Genomic DNA, 17314 nt, shown 5'->3' with positions numbered 1-17314 from the left:
ATTGTTAGAATTGTGTTTACAGCCTATGGTGCTTATTCTTTTGGGATTTTAACAATTCCTCGTTCAAAATGTAGACTTAATGACAGGAGCAGATATGATTTTTTAGTCTACTGACGTGTGTACTTTTGTCACTTAGAAAAAAAAAGGCAAAAAAATAACAAATTTTCTTAAGCCAGGATGACTTCTTAGATAAACATATGTATGTATGTATGTACATGAAAAACATATTTATACATAACTTTCTCCCCAAACTTCTATCTGTTTCTTTAAAAAATCTAACCAATATTTTTAAAATCGTGTCTGAAATTTCTGACATCAGAAGGAAGTGTGTTCCACATTGATCTAAAAACTACCATGTTTTCAAATGAAGTTATCATTTTTGAGCTTATTATTATTATATCCTCTTAAAAAGAAACTTCCAAAATTACACAGAATTTGTTGCTTCCTAGGAAAAAACAACAACATAGCAATACCAAAACAGACACTAGTACTGGTAAGTTTTCCACTTTTTCAACTCCAAATAATGAGGCAGAAAAACAAATAAAGATATTTTTGTGCAAGACATTTTCATGATCCAGGTTCTGGTGTCTCAGCCAATGGCAGCCCCTATGAACAGAAGGGTCAGAGGCTACAGAAGAGTAGGTCTCCCAAAGATAGAAGAAATTCTGGATGCAGACTCATGCTTATTCTAAACACTTTCACATTAAATGTTACTTAGAGAAGTGGAAATTCTGCTGGCTATTTGTCCACTCTTGCTGCAAAGCTCCATTTTAGAAACTGATAATTTATTTTCTATCACCTTTCCATAAGGTAAGGTCAGAGATTGTTTATATCAGTGACTCTATAGTTGATGTCTAAAATTTAAGCTTTATCTGTAAATAACAGCCATTTCAAACGAGTTTGAGGATTTTCCATTGAGCCCATAATTCAAGAATTTTAACCTGCTCTTGACTTTCTGCTCTCCAGCACTTTTCTAGGAGGAAGGTGACCTGTCTGGGACCTGATAAAGGGTTGTGTCACGAATCTAGATTGCTATCGTCCTCCTGTCAGGTTTATGGGTTTATGCAGGAGGGTTTTGAAACATGCACTGAAAAATTACATAATGCCGTAGAGAGGATTAATCTTCCCATTTCACCATTTGAATCTATGTGAACACATGTTGTAAACAGACTCTGAGCCTTTCCATTGAGAAGAATTACAGAAACCCTGCCAGTTGGAAGGTAGTAGGTTTTAACCTTTTCATTACTTACCTGCTCTATAAAATCACACTGTTTTTGCAATTCCCCAAGACAAATCAGTAAGGTGGTTCAATACACAGTGCTAACATGAACCTCCTGCTGTTCCTCCAAAAAAAAAGAAAAAAACTACACCATGGAGATACCGCAAGAACTCATTGCAATTGTTAGCATAAGAGTTGGCAATTACATTCTGCAGCATGATCCAATAAAGTTTATTGAGGACCATGAAAAAATTAAAGAAATGTCAGCAGAAGGGAGGCAGGTGATCATCAGGAGAGATGGCTCTTTGTCCTTTCTTTAAACAAACATCAGCCTAACTCATGCTGAAGCATGGGTACAGAAGTCAATTTTTAGCTAAGCCTGATTTAAAACCTTATAAAAAATAAAGCATAACCTATCAGCATTCTCACTGTGACCATAAAACCATAAGAAAATTTGAAGTGTAGACTAACTGTTCTGACCCCAGTGTCCCACAGCAAAATAAATACCTATGTCTCTTAAAATGCATGTGCATGTGCAAAAGGGAGCATAATTATATAAATCTTAAAAAATAAAAAGTGCATACAACATAAACATTCGTATTAAGTACAGCTGGAAACACATGGTGCCTGTATGGAAACAAATCTGTAAGCATCTGTAAGCAATGAAAAGCCTGTCACATTGTAACAATGCAATAAGCACCAGGAAACTCTTATATGGATTTATTCACTTATCAGTGTGCTTCTATGAGAACAAATCTTTTCATAGTGAATTATGCTTTTAATAAATCATGTTGTTTTTGAAAGAAGCTATTAGCCAATGTCACCATGAGTGCCATCAGAATAAAGTCTCAGCACTGTCAGTTAGTAAGCAGCAGTAAGCAACTTCGTGTTGAAGTCTCATGAAATCATAGCAAAAGATCTCAGATGTTTCAGATCACATTGCACACGGGATTTTCCCTTTCTATTTTTATTTTTTCTTTTATTTCCTTTTTTTCCTTCTAACTGAAGTTCAACCCCTGGTTTTATCTCCTTGCAGGCTTTCACTGACCCAACACTCTACAGAGGCTGAGCCACGGATCTCCAGAGGAACAAACATCTGCCCCATTTTCCCCTTTTGCTGCTCTTGCTGCAGAAGCTGGGACTGTCTGTAATGTCTATGTATGGCTACCCTTTGCATTTTGAAAAATGAAATGTTTGCGGAGAAAAGAAGCTTAAATGTTTCCTGTTCTATAAAAATAGAAGAAAATAAGGACATGCCTTTAGTCTACACACAGGTATATTGCTTTTTAAAAAATAACTTCCTCAATAATACTGAGATATCCTAACACTTTACTATTGAGCTATACGAAAGGGAAGAAAAACAAACAAAAAAGAAATAATGCTTTAATTGCAGTTAGCTATTACCATCAGATTCATTTTTCAGCATTTTTTGCTCTTTCAGTTTCCCCCTACTCCTTCTGTATTTTGTACTATAATTTAGATAATGTGAGCAAATCAGCTACGAATGATTTTAACTTTCTTGTTAGGCCACATTTTTAAGGTAAAACAGCAGTGAGGTCAGATTTCTATGAACTCTCCTGCCAAACTTGTCAAGAAAGTTCCTGTACATTAGTAACTAGACATCGCTAGAAAATTGATGGTTTTGTATGGAAAGTTTTAATTTTCTCTAATTGGAAAATTCTAATAAATGTCTTTCCTGTAGCTGCCAGGCTTAACATTTCCCAGAGCAATTCAAGGGTTGCTAAAGCAGGGAGTTAGTTCATATTAAAAATGTACCATACAACTCCTATGCTTCAAAGTGCTACAGGATATTTCCAGAGAACCATTAAAATAGATCTTTAAACTTCTTGATGGAAAAAAAGGGATACCAGTTCTGCAAAGACCAAAATACTTTTTTTTTTTTTTTTTTTTTTTTGTGTATGTGTGTCTGTGTGTGTGTAAAAAGAAGAGCTTTAAGAAATCCTTATTTTCTTTAAATATAATTATTTTTACTTAAACTTCTTTAATACTTATTATAATTTTTAATAAAAAAATAAAATCATCTTAAAAGAAAAGATGTAATTCCTTGACTGCAAAAAATGTATGGAGTCTTTGATCTTCTTTAGCCACATTATTCAAGTGCATCCATAATAGATGCTATAAGCAATGTTTCATGGCCTGAGGTTTATTTCATTTGCCTGTTTTTCAACTCCTATTCTACCCATCTGATATAATATTCTGGTGTTATATAATTATAGGTCCTTATATATTAATATATTATATTAATAATACTTCCAGATAAAGGTACAGATTTTTTGAAACACTAGTGAGTAGAGATGAATACTGTGGTTTAATCACACTGACTCTTGGAATTAGAGAATTGAGAAAATAGCTGTTTCATGTCTTCTTGACTTTAGAAGTTATTTACAAAACCTTTAAGGTAGGGAAAACTGCAAGGCAGATGCATAATACTTACCTCAGAAAGTGCTTAAATTAGTTTACAGGTAGAAGATGTCATATTGTCCCATGAGTATCTGTGATTAAGCCAACTCTATATGCAGTCAAGTCTTAAGGCAACCCGTAAAGGTGGCCCCAGCAACACCTACCTGTCCATTAGTCTTACAGAAGTGATTTTCAAATTCCTGCCAATTGTGGAAATGGCAGCTGGGAGGTGGTGAGAGGAGGAGATGGACACAATGGATGCCATACTGAAGCCTCTCACAAATCCTTAAATCAAAAGTAAACTTTTCTGGTTACACAGTATTTTACACAGGTTACACCTTCACAGGAAGAGACCAATTTCCTTTCCATGAAAGAAAGTTGTAGCACTACTAAAGACCATACAAGTGTGTGTGCAAGAACAAACAAGATCAAACCTTTTTTTTTAAAGACTACAAACTGACTTTTGAGACACGGAAAATAAGACTGATGGGGTCATAAGGGAACTAAGGTATGACCTTCTCAGTGATTGAAGATGGAGAGCTTATGCTGGACTAAGTCAGTGATTATAAGGCTTATTGTAGCATCCTCTTAGGCTGCAACAGAAAAGGAAAAAATCCAATCAGCTCCTTGTTTATACTTCAGTTTGGTGGATCATGAAGACCTTATTTAACTATATGTACTTATTGCTGATAATTTCTTTCAGTGGTCTGACAGGGATTGTTCAGAAGGGATTGTTCAAACATAGTTCTTTAGTGAAGTGTTCATCTGCTATCAGACTACTCTAAAAAAGGAGATCCCTGGAGTGAGTTCTTCCCTCACAAGTCACTTGAATTCAAAAAAGGTTATTTTGCATTTCTGTTATCATAATTGACAACTTAATTTGTCACAGATGTTTTGAAGAAAGTGTAGAAATAGCAAGAGAAAAAAATTAAAAAGCAACTCCTAAAATACTTCATTTTAAAACTTTCTGAAGAAAGCAAGTCATACATTTCCTTGTTTTTTTAATAGTTACTTTTTTCTTTTCTTTTTGTCTGCAAAAAGCACTATAACTCTAATAATTAAATAAATAAAATAAATTAAAAACTGTCTAAGGAACTGAAATAAATACTAAAACTATGTTGAAAAATATGTTTGTAATGGGATTTCCAAAGACATCTCTCTGAAGCTGCTGTATCTACTGCAACACTTCTTATACTGTTCTGAACTAACATGGCAGAAATGGGAAGGTACAAACATCTTATGCTATGGTGAAGATTTGTTAGAAAGACAAAAGGAGAACACATGTACTTCTATTCATTCTAAGAAGATTGCTTTCTAGTTAGGTGAGAGTACAAGAGGTGAGGATAACCCTTCTATTATGATCCAAAAGCAAATGACCAAAACAATAAATTTCTTTGTTTCTTACCACAGAGAATTAATCCATATCCTCTACCCAACTCCTTGCATGTTGGTTTTTCTCACTGCAATGAGTGTCAGCTCACATCAGTCTGGAATTCCTATGAAATTGTATGTACTATGGTGGAGTTGCTTTAGTTACAACAATCACTCCTTTACTGAAGAGTTCCTGAGAAAAATTGCTATTAGAATTTCTAGTTAAATAACTGTGAAAGGCCCTATACCTAAACATCCAAATTCAGATCAAAACTAGTTAAGGGCTTTAAGTCCCAAACTTGAATCAGAACTTGTGTAGAATTAATAGTTTAATTTAATGATAAAAACCAGATCAGTTTTAAATTGAGTTTAAATAAAAGTCATAATATTGAAAAATGTGGTTATTAAAAAATAATTAAAAATCAACACATATTAGTTTTGGAAGTTTGAATTTCTTTCCCACACAAGGAGATACACATAGGAAGAAAAAAAAAAAAAAAAAAAAAAAAAAGGAAAGAAAACAACAACAATGACAAAAAAACCACAACATGTTATGTTCAATTACAGATTTCTAGCCTCTGAGTTTTAGATCAAATCCAGGATAGAAAAAAAAATAAAATAAAAATCCTAATGTGTCGTTTATAAAGTAGTTATTTAAAATATTATTTTATGGAGTATTCTGAGGGATGTTTCGGTCAATTCTGTAATTCTATGAGCTCAGAATTATCCCTGAAGCTGAACTTCTGTGCCTGAAGTTATCCCTGAAAGTATTTATTTTGTCTTGTAGCTAGGCCTACAGAGTAAGTCTATACTCCTGAATGCTGGACTAAAGCCAGAAACCTTACCAAATGATACCCTAAAGTCATAACAGGAGACTGAAATATTACACTATAAAAACCAAACCTTACTAGTTACCTGTCTCTCACTGATCTCTGTTCCTGGGGTTCCTATACACTAACCCCTTTAGTAGGTATTTTCAGTGTCAGGTAAGCCTCAAGGTAGCCATACATTCATTCTGAGGTCATTAGTCCTAAAGTTCTTGTCTAAAAATATTGTTAAAACATTTGTCTGTAACACAGACTCCTTTTTTTTCCTCCCTCCTTTTTTTTTTTTTTTCCCCTGCCAATGTTGAATAACAACTGCTTCATTGGTTCATTTTTTCTTCTGATAAAAACTCTCAAAACATTTAGCTAAAATGGGTGATTTACCAAATTCAATGTCTGCACTATGAAGCTCTGTTGAAAACCTAACAAACAAACAAAAAAACAAGACTATTTTTTAAGATAAATTTTGCTTTTATTCAAAAATAGTCTCATGTTATTTTAATACCTATTCATTTTGCTTCACAATGGTACAGAAATGCATGAAAATGAAAAATACAACAGACAGTCAAGGAAATTTATTCATACTCAGAAAAAGTCTTGGAATGGCTTCCATTCCAATTATACACAGGAATGCAAGTAGAATAGATTGGGGGAATTCTTTTATCCTAAACAATTTCTCTTTTCCTATGTTTCATAAACTTATTTGCCAAGCAAATTGATCTACAATTTCCTTTACCTGAATTAGTCCCACTTATTGAAGGTTTGAAGCACCCCTCATACTGCAAAGGAATCACAATTTAACCTGCAGGACTAAGCCAGTGAAATGAATATGTTAGCTTTACTTCTTTCATTTGCATATATTGAAATCTCTTCCTGCTATGCCCAGTCATCATTCTACAATACTGGTCAAATGCAGCCCTTATGTTTCTGTAAGATAATTTTTCCCTACATTCAGACATGATTTACAGAGGAGAAACTAGTTTTATTGAAAAACTTTCCTGAAAAATAAGCTAATGAATTCAAGGAAATATGGGAGTCTCTTTAAAAAGCAGTCATGAACACAAAACAGCTAAACAGCAACTTTTGTATTAAACACATTTTTTTTTGTCATTAAACACCTATTACTTTTAGAAAATAACTTGTAAAAGTATTTAATATAGTAGTAACAACATTTTGGGAGGAAATATTTCATTACCAAGGACATAAATAGAATCTATGGAGAAACTATATGGCTTAAACATATGTCTACAAATTCTAGCCTTATAATAAAACATAAGGTGATGCTCAACCTGTGGATCCATTAAAAATCATGGATTGTTAAATATATGACAAGGCTCCTATAGCACTGTTGTGGTTGCAGTTCTATTAGAATCTTATACATAGGGTCACCCTTGGCTAGTGGTACAGTTCAAAGATCACATGAATAATAGCACTTAAACACTTATGGAATAGGTGCACTGAAAGAGACTGATATAATGAAACAAGATGATGAGTGTGTGTCATGGGTTGCTTTCTTCCATGGCTCACTCACTTTTACTATGCAAGAGTCCTTATAAATGACCTGCAATAGGAGTGAAAGCTTTGGCAATGCAACCCAAAATTTACTTAAGTCTATGGAGTTGCTTAATGCTCAGAATGTTTTATGTGACAATACATTCTTTAATGTAAACTCAATGTAGAGCACTTATCTATATTTGAAAGTCATTATTATTGAGTTTATATAGAGTGGCTGCGGAGAATGAGCCACTTGGATCATTCAAAACAGTAAGCGTTTTACTGATTGGACTGCAAATTTAATATACCCACTGCCTACCTTAATTTTTTATTTTAATTTTCATCAATACGGGGTCAGGACATCAGTATAAGAAAAAAAAAGATGCAGTGTCATACTAAGTGCTGATATCACAGTGCCTCACAATGCAGCTTAGGATCCTGAATTTCTCCTTCTATAGTTTTATAACTTGCCAGACAGCTAATACAAAATCAGAAATACTAATATAAACATAGTTTCAATGTGCATCCAAACGTATCCGAATCTGTTCTTCTAGGTCTGACTATAGACATAGAAAATAATTAAGCGGAAAACAAACTACGTATTATACAGGTTAATGCTAAGTTTCATTCTTTGGGACTAACAGAAAATAGGAAACAAACAAACAAACAAACAGAAAGCTTACCGTTTTTCTTATAGAACATGATTTCTCCTTTGAATTCTATCTTTTCCTCCAATGATTTCTCAATCTGAAGAATCATCTGCTCGTTTGTTTCAGCACCAAGTAAAAATTTACAGCTGCAGCTCTTCTGCATGACTTCAGTTCTTGCAAATCCAGCAAGCTCACAGAAGCCATCTGAGCAGTAAACAATAGGGAATCCCTTAGCCACCTGAGCATTTGCAAGGATGAAGTTACTATCTGTAAAGGAACGCAGAAGTAAAACATGAATTACACACTCAATTCTATGTCATTTGGCTTAATTCTTCCTTTATCTTTGTCAGAAAGCACAACTGGGCATATATTTACACAGCCCCAGCTGCCTGCAACAAGGCTGCAACTTCTGTTTTTAGACCATTAGTAAGAATGGTCTAACAGATCACAGAACACTCTCATTTAATGATTCCTCATGTGCCATCTTGCCTTATTACATCTTCAAGCAATAATTTACTACACCTGCCTCCAAGATGGCACATCCAAAGAACACTTGAGCAAGGACTGGTGATGAACATGGAAGCTTTGGAAAAGTTTCAGAGATGCTACTTTACGCTTCCACTTAAATTCCTCTCCAGTCTGTAGGATAAAGATGACTTAAACTAATTTCTTTTATATTTTTTTTCTACTTAAAAGTAGAGTTGAGGGACATTCTGTGGTGATGTGAAATCTTTTGTCCTTTATTCCCCCACCAGACTTTATTTTTATTACCTTTTTTTTTTTTTTTTTTTTTTTGGTGAGGAGGAAATTATTTTATTCAAAAGCACTGCCATCTGTTTTCCAGAGCCTCACCACGCTTTTTGCATATGTGACAGGCAGATAAGAGTCACAATTCTTTTACTACTTAATGCATTTTAGAATTTTAAAGTGTACGTGAAATGCAATCAACATCTTATAAATTTAAGAAAGGTGTTTTGAAATGGACATCAATCAGCAATAAATGAGGTTGTAATTTGTCTTTAAGCATATTTTGCAGCTGTATGGTTTGTTTCCATGCCTTGTGGAAGTGTCTTCGAAGGTTTTGTACTTTAGACTCTCATCCACATCTACAGATGTAGCAATATATAGTCTTTTTCAACTGTCACAGAGACACTTTCCAGATAATATATGAAGTTCACAAACATTTTTTTCCCGTTTCCTTATCTTCAAGTGAAAAAAAAAAAAAAATGTTATGTGAGGAATGTGTTCAAACTCTTCATACTTCACATCGAGAAAGACTATTTCTTTGTCTACTGTTTACTAAGGAATGTATACCTTACAGCTTGCTGTCAGGAGCAGTCTTGTCCCAAGACAGATCTTTCTCACATTTCAGACCTATATGCATGTGGATTCTTCTGTGTATTAAGAAAAATACGAAACTAATTTAACTAAGCATCTCCTGATAAATATACATATATTTAAAGAGAAAAATTGAACTATTTTAATTAAAATTAAATCAGGTTGCTATGCCTAATTTCCATACAGGGATATATTACTCATGATTGGAGAGGGGATGGACTGAATGTACTTAGTAAAACTGAGTAAAATTAAGTGTGATTCAGACTTAACTGTCACAAGAATTTTAAATCAATGAAATTCCATCAACTTCATCTACTTTATTTACCCAAGGAATAAAATACTATGGCTTGTATTGTTCCTTATTTTTAATACAATGTTGAGTGTTGTTTATTTTTTTTTTTAAGTTTTATTTGCTCATGAAGCTGCACTTCAATTACTCCCTTTTTGCCCAAATCTAATTAAAGTATTTAAATAAATGATTGTTAAATTAAAACAATTGTTAAATGATTGTTAAATTAAAACAGATGCTTCCCTTTTACCAACTATGTACTTTAAAAATGCATTCAGTGCAGTGCTTGGTTTTGCTTGTCATTTTTATTTGCTAGAGAATAAGTATCATTACCATTCATACACTGACATGCTGCTTCCCCGTCAACAAAAAACTAAATCATTGCCAAAAGAATAGAAATCATACGCTTCCACTGCAGCTTAATGATGGTATTACAGTATTACCTGCAAAATTGTACATCCCAAATGTATTTATAACTATCAAATTAATGTAATCCTGAGTTTCTTATTGTTTAAGATATAATTATGCATCACAAAGCCATTTTTAAAATTTATTTTATTATTATTCTAATTGTGAACTGCAAAAAGCAGGATATAGGACACCAAAAGGACAGAAAGGATTTGGAGGATGCTCTCTAAGTTTAGGAGTGTTTGAGTATCATTATGAACAGGAGTACAGTGGACCTCACTAAGAATATCATTTTATGAAAAATATTAGATGGCCAAATTCTGCTGTCATTTACATCAAAATAAACCCAGAATACTTTATGCTACCTTATCATTCACAGCAGAAAATAATTTACTTCTAAAAGACCAATCTGGTGTTGGCTAGAATAACAGACAATAATCCCTATAACATCAGCGGATGTCTGATAAATCTTGTCTTGTAAGTCTAATTATCTTACACTTTTTTAATAATGACAATAAAGAATCAGCTTCAGGAAGACACAATCAGGATTACGTTTTTTGTTTTTCTTGAGGTTGAAATTCAAGTCAGATAATTAATGATACAGCTGTAATCCCAAACTAGTAGACTAAAAGAAACATTATAGCACTTATTGAGGCAACATCTTTTTGTCCAATAATCATCTGTATTTCACTGAATTCTTAAGTAATGTTTCTTAAGGGATAATTAACTTTAGATTATTATACAAAATAGATTTGAGAAATTTTATCTTAAAATATTCTGGTTCAAAGTTTAATTCCTTTTCATAATCTGGAATCTTTAATGTCACTTGTTATTTGTAATGAACAAAAAGCACCATAACATATTCAAAACAAACAAACAAACAAAAGATACAACCCAACCTAAGCAATGAGGGTGAAAGGTTTAAGGCCATTTAAGGCTCAGTGCAAACACAAAACAAACACGAACACAAAACAAAAAACATTTAGTTCAATGTTCTTCAGAGACAGCTAGATATTAAAATTCAGAGTAAGAAGAATGATATTTTATTTAGAATAATTTATTATAAATCTATAATTCTTTATAGACTTGAAGTAAGAATTTAGGCTTATCTTTTACCAGTAGACCAGTTGCAATGACAAATAGAAACCTATTAGTGTTTGTATTTTGATATATATTCATCTGTAGATTGCAACAGTTATATAAAAAAAAATAAAAATCAATTCCATATTTATTTTTCAACACATCAACATGAATATTAAGTTATTTCATTCAGGTTGATTGGACTTAATGATCAGTGGACATACTGGCAGTACTTTTAAATTTATTTTTTTAGATAAGAAAACACACCAAAACTAAATTCAAGTTATATTCAGAAAGATGTAATTTTGAGTCTATTGGACTGTTTAAGAGTACAGGGCATCTGCAGGAACAGACTAGAATTTCTGCCAATCTGCAGGCAGCCAAATAATAAATTTTGACAAAACCAAAAGTAGCACTCTTCAACTCAGAATTTGTCAAGTGCTCTAACTTTGGGCAAAATAAATCAAATATTCAAGTCATATATTTAAATATTACCTTTAAATAAAAATACTCGGTTGCATATTCAAGTTTGCATATGATGCACAGAGACTGCTTTTTAAAAGCATTTCTGTTAAAGATGAGATAATAAGACTTGACACCAAAAAAACACAACATTCACTAAAGTTTTCCTTTAACAGCAAGACAGCGACCACTGAAAAGAAGCTGGACATACCCCTTTGTCTGCCACACTTAATGTATTTATAAACATTGATAAGATCTCAGTCTTCTTTTCTCCAGGCTGAACAGACCCAGGTCTCTCAGTTTTTCCTCATAGGGGAGATGCTCCAGGCCCTGTATCATCTTAGTGGCCCTCTGCTGGACTCTTTCCAGGAGACACCTGTGTTTTTTTTACTGGGGAGCCCAGAACTGGACACAGTACTCCAGGTGAGGCCTGACCAGGGCAGAGTACAGGGGGACGATCTCCTCCCTTGACCTGCTGGCCATGCTCCTTTTAATGCACCCCAGGATCCTATTGGCTGTCTTGGCCATGAGGGCACACTGCTGGCTCATGGCCAGATCAAATTATTTTTTCACATCAAAGTTTGAAGGAAGAATGTTAGGAGCTAGCATGTCTGCATTTGCTTTGGAAGTAGGACAGACTGAAGTAGGTAGGACATTGATCAAAAAAAGACTCACGTGGTTTCAAGAAACCTCCATCAGACACACAGAGTAAACCCAGAGACAATTAAACAATGCTATCTCCACCTCCAATCACAGGCATACCCAGAGTTGCCTTGTTTCAGTGATTATTCTGATACTCAAAAATTATAACCTAAGAAACAGAACAAATTTATATAATGCATCATACAATCCAGACAGAATGACAGTGTTTTAGAATTGAGATAATTAAAGGAAAAGGTTATGCAATTTTTGGCTTCATAATTAACGCACACGATTTATGTGACTGTAATGACACTATATTACATTTAAACTCAGCACTCCCTTGATAAATCTTACTGTCATCTTATTTAGAAAAAAAAAAAAAAAAAAAAGACAAAAGGGTTTTTGCCTTAATAGAGTAGCTGTGTCTGCTATAAATCTGATCACTGTCCTTCTCCAGTTCTTGTAACTGTTTTTTTTTTTTTTTTTATTGAAAGTCCAGATCGCTTCTTCAAATCATCCTCTTTAGGAGTGAAGAGAACATCTATCTTACTTCTGCAACTGAGAACAGCCAACCGCCATTCCAATTTAAATATCAAAAAAAAAAAAAAAAGAATTAAAAAGGAAGGAAAAGTGACAAAAAAATAAAATTCCCTATCAATGCAGGGAATTGCATGCATAAACAAGCGAATCACATAACCACTCTATAGAATGGAGAACAGTCCATAATTATTCTGGATGAAAAGAGTTGCTACATGTAAGTTTGATTCCATGGTTCCTCCACAGGCAACCTCGCCCCATTCTCATACTGCTACAGAGAACTTGATCACATTAAGAGTTAAGTGTACTTCAGTGATTAAAACAGCATATGAAAACATTTAGCTTTATGTCAGAAAATTTAAATGTGAGTTTTATTAGAGTTCAAGCTCATTTACCAGCTGTGCTTTGAATCTAGCCGAAGCCAAAATGGTTTCATACTACATACATTTTCAAATATCGGAGTTTCTCTTGAAAATCTCACTGAAGTTACCTGTGTCACTAATGTGAGGTTAAGATTTATCTAGATCTAGATAAGTCAGAACAAAGTTATTTGTTTATAATGTTACATCTTTCCACTTTTCACTAGAAATAAAATAAATAAAAGCATATTCCAATGAATCTACAGGAGTAAAGGATAGAAATATTGTATAATAAACTATATGCATGCAGTGATGAACAAGGAACCCATCACAGTAAGCTGTATAATTGATTTAATTGGCTATGTCACTTCAAATAAAAGATGACATTACAAGGATTCATAAAATTGGGTAACATTTAGAAATTCAGAGTAAAAAAAAATATTTTGAAGTACCTAGTTCTATGAATTCAGATCAAGGATGAGCTGCCATAGCTCCCATTTAAACTGCATAGAAAAAAAAAATTCCCATTATGTAGAAAAGTTTTGAATTCAGCATCTGAGAAAACTTTCACTTTGCATTTACAATCATTTTTAAGTCTGACAGTGAACATGCTTCACTATATACAATATTCTGTAGCTACAGAAAGAGTTAATCTGTAATACAGTACAACACAGAGACATTCAGATAAAATGAGCTTTAGGATGTCAAAACATCTTCTAGTCTTGTTGATACACACAGATCGCAAGCCATTTAAGATATTCAGTGCTTAACAATCTCAAATCTAGTCTTCAGTATCATTACTGCATTAGGTCAATACTAGATTAATGTTTGCAGCTGTTTTCATGAACCAAAGAAAATACCTATTCCTGAGACAACGTAGACCAAAGAGCAAGAAGGACCATGGAGGAAAACCAACTAACAAACAACCAAAAAATAAAGCCAAAGGGAACTGAATCTCCCCAAAGTCCTCATGCTGAGTTGGGGTACTGGACTCCTAGACAGAGAGGAAAAATAATAAAAATAAATACTTTGCTCCTCCAATAGAAATCTCTCTATGTGCTTCTATTTTCACTTCTTTTCTAATTTATTTTTCATTTGCATCAACATGAAATGTAAGGCATAAGGATTGGGAAATACTTTGTTCTACACCTGCAGCAACTCTGTTACTGCTACCTTTTCACAGAGCACATTTCAAACAAAAACAAATGGTGCAATTGCAATAGATGAACAATTAGGAGAGGAACAATTAGCAGAGATGACTTTGAAGTTCTTCAGAATTAAACTCCACTAGAAGCAGATGTTTATATCTTTTTCTGAGAAGGAAATAGTAACTAGTTTAAGTCTCTTTTCACATTTTTTTTTTTTTTCTTCCCCTCACCCCCCCAGGATTTACCTGGTATTACACTTTTATATTACACATACACTATGTGTAATAACAATCTAAATCCAACAAGCACTGGATTTAAAACTGAATCAGGGTTGCAATGAAATATTTCTTTTTCCACTCTTAAGCTGTGAGGTACATGTCATAAATGTACTAAGCTTCCTCTGGCAAAAATGGTGCATACTATATCACTGTGCCTCAACTATAAAAAATGATCCATCCTTAGAATAGACCCAGTCCCAGGTCTGAGTTTAAAGTGAAGGAAAAAGGGACAACAGTCATCCTTTCTCAGCACCACCTGCTTAGTGTAGTTGTTGCTGTCAACAGAGGTCAACTCAGCATCCTCAGTATCACTATAACAGATGCATTTTTTTGGCCCTGTAGATAGTGTCAACACAAAATTTTTGTATACAATTTTCATTTCCTGTTACATTTCTTTACATTCCTGTTACTGTTACATTCTCTGAATAAGAAGAATGCATCATTTAATGTAAGCACTTAACTATCCTGAAGTTTTACTCAAAGCAGCTCAGAGATGCTTTTCATGGATGCTGTCTGATACACATAATTTCTGTGGTGTTCACAATCACTTTAAAAATTTTTTATAAAACCCATAAAAATCTCATGCCAGCTTGTGATTTTTACTGTACTGAATTCATTCTATTCTTATTTTACTAAAATAGTAAGGTAGCAAAAGAGTACCAGGGCTCTATGGCTAAAAATGACCACTTGGAGACTTTGCAGTTTATATACTCCTCTCTCACTCCCTAAAATTTAGAAAAATCTTGAGTTAATTTTAAAGGTGTGAGGAAGCAGGCTTCCATGTGCTTATTCCAGTGACATAAGTTATCAGTAAGATAACTGCAAGAATTTCTTCATGCAGTGTTCTTAGAAAAGCAATGGGAATCTAAAATTATGCTGTGGAAAAAATAAAAAAAATAAAAAATCAAAGAATGTTCTTCTGGCAAATTGACATAAATTATGTCAAAATAGAATTCAGAAATTGATAAACAGTGTCCAGGGAATGTAATTTCCAGAAAACATAGAATTTTATACTAGGCTATTTACCATAACAAAGAATGGCACTTACCCTTTCTGAAACGTTATTTCCTCTTAAATTAAAATAACTTCAAGAATCTCAAAATAGATCTCACTGATGATGTACTCTTGAGTGAGATCTGTGAATAAAACTTCTTAATGGAGTGGAAGGGAATGTTGTGAAGTTACAGGTGGGGATGTGATTAGGTTGTCACATTCAAAAACCAAAAACAAACAAACAAACAAAAAAGAACAAAACAAAACAAAACAAAACAAAATAAAACAGACCGTTTTATAGAGGGTATCCCAGCTGAGAATGATTTTCAGAAATATCCAGAGGGAAAAATGCTGAAAACTGTGGAGAAGTTGTGGTTGAATGAAAAAATAAAGTAACCTTAATGGATCAGTAAAGTAGATGCCCGAAGTAGACATAAGCAACTACTTGTAATTAAGCTAAAATGGACAGCCATCCCTCAAGTCAGCACCTCCTGAATGATTGGTATGGAACACCTGAAGCTTAGATCCATACACAAGAACACCTGAGCTTAGATCCATACTGATCTAAGCTCATACTGATTTCCATACTGATTTATGGAAAGATGTTAATAAGAAAGGAAGAAGCTGATAAGGGATCTTGAAAGGCCTGAGGCCTTTCACTGGCATAAAATGATCACAATTTGGAGAAAAGATCCAGATTTAAGCTAGAGATGGTCTGGGAAGTTCAAAGCATCCGGGATTTCCTTGGAATAAGGAGTATGGATATAAATAGGCAGTAAAATCATCAGATTTTTGTTGTTGTTACCTTAGGGAAAAAATAATAACTTGGACTACTTAGTGACTCAGTAAAAGAAAATCAGGCAGAGGAAAAGAAAGCTATCCAAAAATCTCCCTAAATTCAACCTCAGAGAACTTAAACAGTGTAGACAAAAAGAAGCATCACAAAGTCATGGAGGGTCTTAAGTATAATTAGATCCTCAAAAACCTATGCCTTTTTATGTGTGCTTGTTTTGTTTTATGTCTTTTTCTATTTTAAAAGGAGTAAAGAGGTTAACACAGATGAAACTTTGGCATTTCTATAGCAAGTGTTATTTTCATTTTCCTGTGGAACAAAACCAATTCCCCTTCCCACCCTCCTGACCTCCTTCCCATTCTCCTGACCTCCAACCTCCTCATCCATCCCTCCACACCCCTGAAAAAAAAAAAAAGCATGAAAAGCATGAAAAAGTTACTTATGTGAGAAAGCAACTCACACCAGAACACAAGACCAGTTTTCAGTAATTTGTCCAAGATCTAAAACTTACATATCCCAGAAAAAATGTTATCTAGTAACTATTCTGCAGTTAATCATCATTTTTAGGTTAACAATTAATTTTTATTTCAGTTTTCTTGGCCAAAACATAAAAAATTTTATTTCAGTTTTCAGCTAAATTCCTCTTACTGGTTCAAAAACTTTCATGTAGAATCTTTTTTTTTTTTTTCTGCTATACTTGCAAGACAATGTCAACACTACTTTTTGTCTACAGGAATGAAGTATAAAGATACTGCAATCAAATGCCAGGGTTATTATGGGAGGTGTCTTGAAGCCTTGCTTTGTCTTGCCAAAGGCCAATCTAAAGCAATTGACTGAGGACGCCTTAACCAAATGTCAGCACATACTTGTTACTGATTGCATTTTTTTTTTTTTTTATGTGAGAAAGAAAAAAATTATTTGCTCAAAAAAGTTTTGAAACTGTTCGTAGAAAATCTGATGTTCACACCATGGATTCATCCTCTATCTTATCAAGCAGCGGTGGCACTG

At 33.7% G+C, this 17314-nt stretch overlaps 1 protein-coding gene across 1 annotated transcript in view; it reads right to left on the bottom strand.

Annotated features, from left to right (window-relative positions):
- KCNH8 (potassium voltage-gated channel subfamily H member 8) overlaps positions 1–17314 on the bottom strand; it is a 184494-nt gene that overhangs the window by 114903 nt on the left and 52277 nt on the right. The window contains exon 2 of the mRNA XM_032183258.1: positions 8013–8246. Coding sequence (XP_032039149.1) covers positions 8013–8246 — 234 coding nt within the window. The remainder of the gene's footprint in view (positions 1–8012; positions 8247–17314) is intronic.

Source organism: Aythya fuligula, chromosome 2 (genome assembly GCF_009819795.1).
Source record: "Aythya fuligula isolate bAytFul2 chromosome 2, bAytFul2.pri, whole genome shotgun sequence".
In the NCBI taxonomy this organism is placed as follows: Eukaryota; Metazoa; Chordata; class Aves; order Anseriformes; family Anatidae; genus Aythya; species Aythya fuligula.
The sequence above is the reverse complement of the archived record's forward strand: the minus strand, read 5'-3'. Positions and strand labels throughout refer to the sequence as shown.